A 10,371-nucleotide genomic window follows, 5' to 3' on the forward strand; every position below is an offset into this window, starting at 1 on the left:
TCCTGCAGCACCCGGGTACTGCAGCTCCTCCTGCACCTCGGCACCCCAACGCTGCCAGCACCCCGGTACCCCACCGCTGCCTGTGCCACTGCATCCCTCAGCCCAGCCCGGCACTCGCCGCCGCAGTTCACCCTGTGCCCCAGTCGGGACACCCCCGTGTCCCCTCCCGAATCCTCCGAGACCCCCAAAGACCTCGGAGCCCCCAAAGACCTTGCACACCCCACGGGCCCCTCTAACCCACCATTACTCCCTAAGCCCCCCGCACGGACCCCGCGCCCCACTCAGACTCCCCGCCCCCCTAGTGCCCCCTCGCAGCCCCCAGACCCCCTCAGACCCCCTCAGACCCGCCCTGACCCCTCCCGTCCCCCCGGTTCCCTCCCGTGCCCCCCTCCCCCCCGCACTCCCCCTTGGCCCCCCTCCCCGCCCCTCCCATTCCCCCGCGTTGCTCTGCTGCCCTCTGGCGGCCTTCCGCAGCACCACGCGCACGTAGCGCCCTCTCTGATTGGCGGCCGCTGCTGTCCGTCAAAAGCATGCCCTCTCGCTATTGGTCAGTGCCGGGAACACCCTCCCCTAAACACAGCGGGTCCGGTGGCGGCGGCTCCCGGCGGGTCCCCCGGTCACGGACGAGGTCGGGGGGGTCCCGGAATCCTGGGTCTCTCCCTGTGGGTCGTGGTGAAGGGTCAGCACACGGCCGAGCTTGCGCTGCCCGCCTCGACTCGCAACGCGCGGGGCACGCTAGGAGTTGTAGTCCCGCTGCTCGCCGCGGCCCCGCCCCGAACCCGGAAGTGCGCGAGGCCACAGGCGGAGGCGGCTCTAAGATGGCGTCGCCTCCTCAGGGGGGCCCGATGGCCATCGCCATGCGGCTGCGGAACCAGCTCCAGGCCGTCTACAAGATGGACCCGCTGCGGAACGAGGCAAGCGGCCGTACCGGGAGGGCGGGAGGCACCGGGAGGAGGCGGTGGTGGCGACACCGGGGGCCAGCTCGGGCGGGGAAGGGAGGTGCCGCGGCGGCGCCGCTGGGGGGCGCTGTGAGACCGAGGGGCGGTGCGGGGAGGCGGGGCCAGTGGAAGGGGGCGTGGTCAGGGGTCGGGGCTGGGACCGGATTGGGGGTGTCCCCGGCCCCCCGAAATCCCATTTTCTGACCTAATAAGGCAAACCAGGGTATCTAGCCCTCCACAAATCTCGTTTTCTGGTGCAATAAGGGAATACAGGGGGGTCAGCCCCAGAACATCCTGTTTTCTGGCATGTTAAGGCAAGACAGGGGGTGCAGCACCCCAAAATCCTGTCTTGTGGCAGAATAATGGAAGACAGGAGGCATAGTCCCCCAAAAATCCCATTTTCTGGCATATTAAAGTAAGACAGTGAGGCTAACCTCTCAAAATCCCATTTTCTGGTGTAATAATGGAAGTCAGGGGGCCATCCCTACAGAATCCCGTTTTCTGGCATATTATGGCAAGACAAGGGGGGCAGCCCCTCAGAATCCCGTTTTCTGGCATATTAAAGCAAAGCAAGAGGTGCAACCCTCCCCCAAATCCCATTTTCTGGCATATTAAGGGAACGGCAGGAGAAGCTCCGTGGGCTAAGGGGTTCCACGTGAAGGATGAGAGTGGTCTCGGGGGTCTCCAGGTGACAGGTGAGGGTGGTCTTGGGACGCTCCAGGTGACAGCGAGGTGTCCCCGCAGGAGGAGGTGAAGGTGAAGATGAAGGAGCTGAACGAGCACATCGTGTGTTTCCTGTGTGCCGGGTACTTCATCGACGCCACCACCATCACCGAGTGCCTGCACACCTGTGAGTGTCCCCGCCTGGGTGGGGGGCTTGGGGAGGGCTGTGAGTCCCTTTGGGGTGAGGTCCCAGCCCCCCCACACCTGTCCCTGTCGCCAGTCTGCAAGAGCTGCATCGTGAAGTACCTACAGACCAGCAAGTACTGCCCCATGTGCAACACCAAGATCCACGAGACGCAGCCGCTGCTCAACCTCAAACTGGACCGGGTCATGCAGGACATCGTCTACAAGCTGGTGCCCGGCCTGCAGCACAGTACGGGGGACTCGGGGGGCATGGCCTGCAGCACAGTGTGGGGGGCTTGGGGGAAGAATGGTGGGAGCAGGGATGTGTCTCCGTGGGAACAGGGAGGCAGATGGGGAGCTGGAGAGGGTCAGAAATGGGGATGGGGCCCAGGTGAGGAGCAGAGACTGGAATGGGGATATGGGACAGGGAGAGAGAGAGGGATGGGGACTGGGACAGGGTCTATGGCGGGGGCCTGGTGCAGTGGGAGCAGTGGGGCGGGGGGGGTGCCAAGGACAGGCAGAGACCCCCCTCAGGGGCAGATAAACCCAGGTGTGTCCCTGAGCCACCTCTCCCTTGCAGGTGAGGAGAAGCGGATCCGGGAGTTCTACCAGTCCCGTGGCCTCGACCGGGTGACGCAGCCCAGCGGTGACGGTGGGACAGGGGGGCACGGGGGGCAGCCAGCCGTGGTGCTGGGGTTGCCGGGGGTGCAGGGGGCTGATGGTGCCGCCTGTGTCCCCAGACACGGTGGGGGGTGACCCCATGGGGCTCCCCTACAGCACTTTCGATCACTCGCGCGCCCACTATTTCCGCTACGACGAGCACGTCTCACTCTGCCTGGAGAAGCTGAGGTGAGTCCAGGGGGGCTGCAGCCCCTCAGTGGGGTGTGGAGGGGACACAAGCGACACTGGGCGTGGCCACCACCCCTGAGACCCAGGACACGTGTCCCTTTCTCTTCCCACCACAGCTCCAGCAAGGACAAGAGCAAGGCTGTGCTACAGGTGAGTGGGGGTCCCTGCAGCCCCCACCCCTGACCCGCAGCTCTCACCCTGGCTGTGGTGAGGGTGTGTAGGGTCCTGGGAGGGGTGTGGGGTCTTTGAAGGCCCCCACAATCCCCCAACTCACTCTGCCCCTTGCAGCAGAAGTACGTGAGGTGCTCGGTGCGGGCGCAGATCCGACACCTGCGGAGGGTCCTGTGCCACCGGCTGGGGCTGCCCCTGCAGCACGTGAGTGGGGGTCCAGGGGGGGTTCCCAGCCCCCAGCGGTTTCCTGGCCCCCCTGATGCAGCCTCCCCATGCAGGTGCAGATCCTGTTTGACAACGAGCCCCTCCCCGACCACATGACAATGAAGCAGCTCTGGCTCTCACGCTGGTTTGGCAAGGTGGGCATCAGGGGGGACGACAACCTCTGATTTTGGGGTTCACCCAGTCGGGGAGGTGATGGGGTGACCTTCCGGGTGTGGTTCAGGGCAGTATGGGGTTGGGGGATGGAGGATCTTTAATGTTGGTGGCCACAGTGGTGATCTGGGGAGATCCCCAGCCCCTGTGTGGGTCAGGCAATGGGGGGTCCCCAAAAGGGTTGGCCAAGTTCAGGGTGCAGCCCCGGGAGGGTCCCCGAGCTGGGGTTGGGGGTCCCTGTCCCAGGGCACTTCTGGGCTGGGGTTCAGGGTCTCTGCTCCAAGGGGATCTTGGGCTGGGAGGGAGTCCTGGGCCTGAGGGGTCAGGGGCTGGGATGGGGGGTCCCTGTCTTGGGGGGTACCTGGACTGGGATTTGGGGTCTCTGCCCCAAGGGGCATCCTGGGCTGGAATCCCCCAGCTCTGACCCCTGCCTTGCCCCGCAGCCCGCGCCCCTCGTGCTGCACTACAGCATCAAGGACAAGAGGAGGTAGGGGTGGGGGGTGGGCGCTGCCCCCCCAGTGCAGCCCTGCTCCCGCCCCCCCACCCCCCATAACTTATACCCCCAGTTCGAGTTTATTTTTGGAATAAAATTGTGGAAAAGCCCCCTTGACTCTCTGCTTTGTCTGGGGGGACTGGGGGCTGCTACGGGGGTCTCAGGAGGGTCCCCTCTGCACCAGCAGCTCCAGGAGCTGTGGGGGCTGCATGTGGGGGGCTGAGCCATGGGGAGCTTGGGGGTGCGCTGTGGGCAGTGGGGCTGTGCAGCCCCCTCCATCCCCATTCCCCTGCCGTGCCGGGGGGTCTCGCAGCCCCTCAGCCCCGCACAGCCGTGCGGGCAGGGCACTCCCCAGATCGATCCCGTCACGGCTGCCTGGCGCGTGTCCGGCCCCTCAGGGCCCCCCGCCCCACATAATGAGCCTTAATAAAGTCATCGGCCCTTTGATTGCCGGGGAAGGGGGGGGAACCTCGCAGCCCCCCCGCCCCGCGCGGCCCTAATTAGCCCGGGATAATATTCCGCCATCTGGATCCGCGCGCGGCAGCCACGGGCACAGCTGCGGGCGCGGGGGTCCCGGCGGCGGGGCTGTCCCTGGGGTGGGGCTGCGGGCCCCGGTGCTGCGGGAGGAACAGGTGCCGGATCCCTGTGATCCCGGGGATCCCGGGAACGCGGCTCCAGAGGGGCCCTGGTTGCGGCTCAAAAGGCTCAAAACGCCCCGGTCCTGACCCTGCTCCGTCCCCCCCGCACGGTGGTGGCAGTGCCGGGCTGTGCCGGGCGGCTGTCGGGGATCACACCCCCACCCTCGCTCCCCGAACCGGGTGTCCCATCCTGGGGCGGGCACGGTCTGGGACCCCCCGGCCTCGCGTGGATGTGGCACCGGCTGCCCCGTGCCCACGCCGGGGAGGACGCGCCGTGGCCCATCCTTCACCCCCGGCCCCGCACTGAGGTCTGCTCTTGATCCCCCGCGCCGGAACCCCCGCGCCGCCGCCGCTGCCGCTGCCGGGGGATCCGGTTACGGCCCGGCCCGGCCCAGCTGTCGGCCATCGCTCACCGGGCCCCCACAAGGACGGAGGGAAACGCGGGGGCTGCAGGGCCGTCAGAGCATGGGGACACAGGAAGGGGGATCCCAAGCGGGGCTGGAGGGATGGCAGTGCGGAATGGGGGCTCCAAATGAGGCTGGAGAGTTGGGGTGCAGGATTAGGGTTCCAACTGGAGAGGGAGGGGCGGGCGTGTGGAATAGGTCCCAAATAGGACTGGAGGGCTGGGGGAGCAGGATGGGGGTCTCAGTAGGGCTGAAGGGCTTCAGGTGCAAGGTGGGGGTCCCGAGTAGGGACAGAGGGTTTGGGGCACGGGATGGATGTCCCAGACAGGGCTGGATGGGTCGGGGAGAAGGATGGGCATTCTCAACGGGGCCATAGGGATTGGGATGCAAGATTGGAGTTCCAACCGAAGGGTGGAGGTGCAAGACGGGTGTCCCAGCTGGGGTCAGAAGGATGGGTTGGGGACCCTAAATGGGGATGCAGAGATGGAGGTGTGCAAAGGGGATCCCAGCTGGCACCAGAAGGCTGGGGGTGCAGTATGGGGGTGCCAACCAGGGCTGGAGGAGTGGAGGTGCAGGATGGGAATTCCAAACAGGGCTGGAGGGCTGGGGGTGTAGGACGGGGGTCCAAACCGGGGCTGTCTGTAGGGGAGTGGGCGTGTAGGTGGATGGATGGATGGATGGACGGATGGAGGCGGGGGCTGTCCCCGTGTCTGTCAGCAGCGGCTCTGGCAGCCAGTTACAGACGGCAGAGCAGGAAGCCCCCCGGAGCCCCCCACGCCCCCCCAGCCCTGCACCCCCTCCCTTATCAGCGCCGGCCCCGGAGGAGCCTAATTCAAACCAACTGCGGGGCTGACGTTGGTAAATGAGCCCCCCGCCCACGGCCTGGCCCCAGCGCCCACGGGGGCTGCCCCGGAGAGGGGGGAAGATGAGGGTTGGGGGATCCGACGGGGCAGGGGCAGGTACTGGGGGGATGTTCCTGTACCCCCGAGGCGCAGTCGCGCTGAAGGCACTTTGATGTCCCCCTGCCCCGTCATGCTCTGAGGGGGCTAATGGCCCCCGGCTCCAGCCCGGCAGAGAGGGAAACCTGAGCCCCTCATCCCCCTGTCCTTAACCTGGGGGACAGTCGGGGGTCCCCAGCTCTGCCCGAGAGGATCTGGGCATGGCATGGACCCACATGACCAGGAGGATGGGACCCCTAAGAGCTCCTTGGCTGTGTGGGACCCCCAGGGCTCCCGCTGGGGGTGGTGGCATCCCCAGCCTGGAGGGTCCCAGGGCCCGGATGGGGAGTGAGAGGCGACATCGCACGGATGTGCCAGGGGGCTGCAGGTGCAGTACGGGGGAGGGGGGGAGGGGTCAGTGGGAGGGACCCCACAGAGAGACTCCCCAAGCCCCCCGCCCCCATAGCCCTGCAGCTCCTGTGCCAAAGTGGGGGACAATGGGGGCACAGCACAGCCCGGGGCGGGGGGCACAGCGTCACCCCTCCCTCCTATGCCAGTGTCGCCAGGCACTGCCCCCTCCTACCCCACAACCCCCACCCCGCCCCTCACTGGTGCTCATCCCCAGCCCCCTGCAAAGACCCCACAAAACCCACCAGCCCCATGGACTCTCACTTTGGGTGTCCCACCTGGGGGTGGGCACAGGGGGTGGACCCCGGGCTGCTGAGCCCCCCGGCTGTGCATAGCCCCCCCGGCTGCACCGCCCCTGCCATGCTCCGGCAGCACCGGCTCCACGCAGCCCTGACAGAGACAGATGAGGCGCCGACACCTTCACACCCACCCCATTGCCGGGTGAGGGGCCATGCCCGGCATCCCGGCGCGTGGTGGGCACTGGGATGGTGGGATGGGCCGGGTGGGCACCGTGGGGACACGTGTGACACAGTATTGCCACGCACCCTGATCTCCTCCCACCCCAGAGCACTCACTGGGCCCATGGCAGCACACGGCCATCCCTGTGGTGCCCATCCCATCCCATCCCATCCCATCCCATCCCATCCCATCCCACCCACCCCACTCCATGCCCAGCGGCGCGCGGCACGGGCACGCGGCTGTCACGACGGGAATGAGCCGTCGCGCCAGCGCGGGGACGCTCCCTGTAACGAAGCACCGGGATGAGGCTGATGAGAAAATCCAAACGCAATTTAATTCCTGTCACCGCCTGAGGGGCTCTAAATGACGCCAGGGGGTTCTGACGGGCCCACGCTGAGCCCCCCCCCCCCCCCAGCCCCCACCACACTGTGCCCTCCTCACCTCCGCTGGCCCCCCCGGCCCTGTGCTTCCTGTCCGCTTCCTGAGGATGTGGGCACCGGCGCTGGCACCGGGATGCCCGCCGGCGTGGGAAGGGGGGCGAGGGAGGGGCATCTTCCTGCGGACAGAGGGGTCATGGCAGGGCCTGGGAAAGTGCCGCCCCCAGGACCCCAACACCCGCTGCAGCCCCCCGGGGAACCCCCGGGATTGCTCGGAGCAGCTCGGCTGGTGATGGGAGCAGCGTTGGCACCAAGCCGTGGCACCAAGCCCTGCCACCGGCATCCCCGGACTCGCCGGCTCCCTGAACGCCCAGTCCCAGCTGCTGGGTGGTCACAGGGCGAACGTCCCCAGCAAAAGGGGCACCGAGCACCGCCAGCCTCTCTTGGCACGGGTGCGAGGGGTGGTGGGACCATGGGAGCGGGGCAGCCCCTCACATCTCCCGGTGTATTTTGGCCGCCCGAGTTTCCTCCAAGCCTTTGTCTGATGTCTGCAGGCCCCCCCGCGCCCCCCGGCTTCCTGCGTGTCAGCACGGGCAGGGGGATGCGCTGCGGGACCACCGTCCTGGCACGCCCCACCGGGATCGGCGGGATGGGAATGCGAGGAGGAGGCTCCAATGCCTGCGGTTCTGCCACGTGCACGGGTGGGACAGGGGCTGGGATATGGGATGGGATATGGGACGTGCCATGGAGTGCACAGGGCATGCACACATGGCGTACAGGGGGGCACAGAGGTGTGGGTGCTCTTCGGGGGTGCCAGACGGGTCCCCAAGGCCAGGCTGGTGCAGGTGCTGTGGTTTGTGTGCTGGTGCCCCGGCGTGGCAGGTGGTGCCACGGTGTGGGTGTCACGGCGTGGGTGCCATGGTGCCAGTGCCACAGTGTGGGTCCTGGTGCTGTGGCATGGCTCCCAGTGCTGTGGTGTGATTCCCAGTGCTGTGGCATGGGTCCTGATGCCATGATGTGTGTTCCAACACCATGAGGGTGACAGTGCCGTGAAGTGGATCCCAGTGCCACGATGTGGGTCGTGGTGCCACAAAGCGGGTGTTATTGCCACGGTGTGGGTGTCAGTGCCATGGTGTGGGCCCCAGTGCCACCGTGGGGGTCCCAGTGCCACCGTGGGGATCCCAGTGCTCTGGGGGTCCCAGTGCGGTGGCGCTCACCATCCCGCCATTGTTCCACCCTTTGAAGTCGGTGTTTCCTGATGGGTTTGTCCCGGCCCATCTGCGCCGGTGCTTCCCAGCCATCCCAGTACAGGGGTTTGATGTCCGCGTGCCCACGGCCACAGCCCGACAAGGGGCTCCCACCGAGCCCACCTTCACCTGGGACCTGCCAGGGCAGGACAAAGACTCACCAAAGCGCCATGGTGCTATCAGAATGGACATCACTGTGGTCCCTTCCCTGTGAACCCCCCATTCCCCTGACTCCCGATGGTATAACGGGATGTGGATAACCCCGGGGTTAGGATTTGGGACAAATCACAGCAAGATTGGAAGTGTCCACGACAGCCCAACCAATGTGCCAGGGCTTAGGACGGTCCCTCCACTCCTGTCTGGCTGCCCCCAGCGCCCCGAGGCTTCCGTCCGGGCCCAGCGCTGACGGCACGGCCGTTCCCTCCGCTATTCCCAGCATTTCCTGGGGTTTATTGTCTTCCCCTCCCTGTCCCACCTTCCTCGCAGGAAACCCTTCGTCCCTCGGGGCCAGCGGCTCCATTACCAGCAGGACGGCGCTCCCGGCCCCCTCTCCATGAGCAGGGATACAGCCGGCGCCCCGGGAGCCGCTCAACCCCCCAAACCCTGCTCAGACCCCGGTACGGGGGGTCCCGGCTGCACCACGCGGGTCTGAGCCCCCGCCATGGCTGTGCTGGCATCGATGCCAAGGTCCCATGGCAGAGCAGAGGCCGGGGACTCTCCCCAGAGCCCCTCTCCAACCGGGGGGGGGGCTTGTTCTGCCACGGCTGTCGCCCACCAGTCCCCTGATCCCTAAATCAATTGGGTGGGTTATTGCAATGCCGCGTCTCTGTCTGCCGGATAATTGCATGTGATCCCGGCAGGAAGGGGACCCGCCGCCATCATCCCGGGGCTCTGACGGCGGCACCGGGCTCTCACCGTGGGACAGGGACTGGGGAGAACGGGGGGAACCCGGCACGATGAGGGGGTGCTCTTGGAGGGCTGAACTGCGGTCTGCTCCCTCCCCACCCCCATCCCTGTACCTATCCCATCACCATTGCATCCGGATCCCCATTGCATCCCCATCTCCATTGCATCCCATCCTCATTCCCATCCATCCCCCCACCTCTTCCTACGCCCCCCCGGACCCCCACACCCCCCGGGGCCTCGGGCGGCAAATTCCAAAGGGCACCCGGGAAGATTAATGGCGGGGCCGGGGCCGGGGCCGGGGCTGGGCCGGCCGGTAACCGGATCGCCCCGCGGGAGCAGGAATGCGCCGCTGACCCCGCCGTGCCCGCCTCGCCGCGAGGGTCCCGCCACGCGGGGTCACCACGGGCTCAGTCACCACGGGCACCGCGCAGCCTCTGCCCCAGCCAGGGACATCCCTCAGTCCCCAAACCCGGTGGGGCTCCGTTCCCCGATCCCCAAACCCAGCGACACGTCCCCGCGTCCCAGGGACAGGCAGTGGCCTCGGGGTCTCTGTGATGGGGGTGACACAGTCATCACGGTTCCCGTTCCGAGATGGGTGCCACGTGCCAGCTCCTCTCCCCACATCAAGAGGGGCACCAGGGGCTCCATCTCCCTCTTCTCGCCCCAGCCTCAGGGTAGCAGAGACCCCCCTACAGCCCCCAGGGAATGGGGATATCCAGTGTTGTGCCGTGCCGTGCCGTGCCGTGCCGTGCCGTGCCGTGCCGTGCCGTGCGGGATGTGGCGTAGGGGCCGTGGGGACTGCGGGGGCCGTGGGGGCTGCAGGCGGCCGGCTCGGAGCAGCTGTCGGGTCTAAAGTTACGGTGGCGGCTGGGGGCGGGGAGCGAGGCCCGGAGAGGGACGGGATCCCCATGGTGTTGTCCCCGCTTAGGGTCCCCCCGTTGTCCCACCCCGAAGGTCCCGCGGGGCGCAGGGCCGGACCCCGCCAGGCGGGGAGGATGCAGGACAGACCGGGGCTAAGAATAGCGCTGGGGTGGGAGGAGGAGGAAGGATGGGGCTTCCTCTGCGACGCCTCTTCTTCCTCCTACCAGGCTCTGCCAGGCAGCACGTGTGACACGGGGACACTCCGAGTGCCACCTGCCCCCCCCGCTGTCCCGCACCCCCATTCCCAGTGTCCCCTGGAGCACCCACCGTGCCCGCTGCCCGTACAAGTGCCAACCCCCATCACTCCCGGCCGCTGTCACCCCCACGCTGCTGTCAGGCCCCATCACCGCTGTCACCCCCCGCCGCTGTCACCCCCCGCCGCCGCCGCGTTTCGTTGCACT

At 67.3% G+C, this 10,371-nt stretch overlaps 1 protein-coding gene across 1 annotated transcript; it reads left to right on the forward strand.

The window, feature by feature from the left end:
* The first annotated feature begins 807 nt into the window (after positions 1 to 807).
* Positions 808 to 3,768, forward strand: PCGF1 (polycomb group ring finger 1). Its single transcript, XM_082281645.1, has 9 exons — positions 808 to 914; positions 1,683 to 1,788; positions 1,882 to 2,034; positions 2,365 to 2,436; positions 2,525 to 2,633; positions 2,750 to 2,783; positions 2,922 to 3,008; positions 3,083 to 3,163; positions 3,623 to 3,768. The coding sequence occupies exons 1-9, from the start codon at positions 819 to 821 to the stop codon at positions 3,668 to 3,670; spliced, it is 786 nt and encodes a 261-aa protein (XP_082137771.1). The 5' UTR covers positions 808 to 818; the 3' UTR covers positions 3,671 to 3,768.
* The last annotated feature ends 6,603 nt before the right edge of the window (positions 3,769 to 10,371 follow it).

The sequence above is a fragment of the Coloeus monedula genome (genome assembly GCF_965178545.1).
Source record: "Coloeus monedula genome assembly, chromosome: 5".
NCBI classification, from domain to species: Eukaryota; Metazoa; Chordata; class Aves; order Passeriformes; family Corvidae; genus Coloeus; species Coloeus monedula.

Excerpts from the sequence above, each read along its gene's own strand:
- PCGF1 (XM_082281645.1), top strand. The coding sequence starts at position 819 with ATGGCGTCGCCTCCTCAGGGGGGCCCGATGGCCATCGCCATGCGGCTG. Across the intron at positions 915-1,682 it reads TGGACCCGCTGCGGAACGAG|GAGGAGGTGAAGGTGAAGAT; the intron begins GCAAGCGGCCGT and ends GTGTCCCCGCAG. Across the intron at positions 1,789-1,881 it reads CACCGAGTGCCTGCACACCT|TCTGCAAGAGCTGCATCGTG; the intron begins GTGAGTGTCCCC and ends CCCTGTCGCCAG.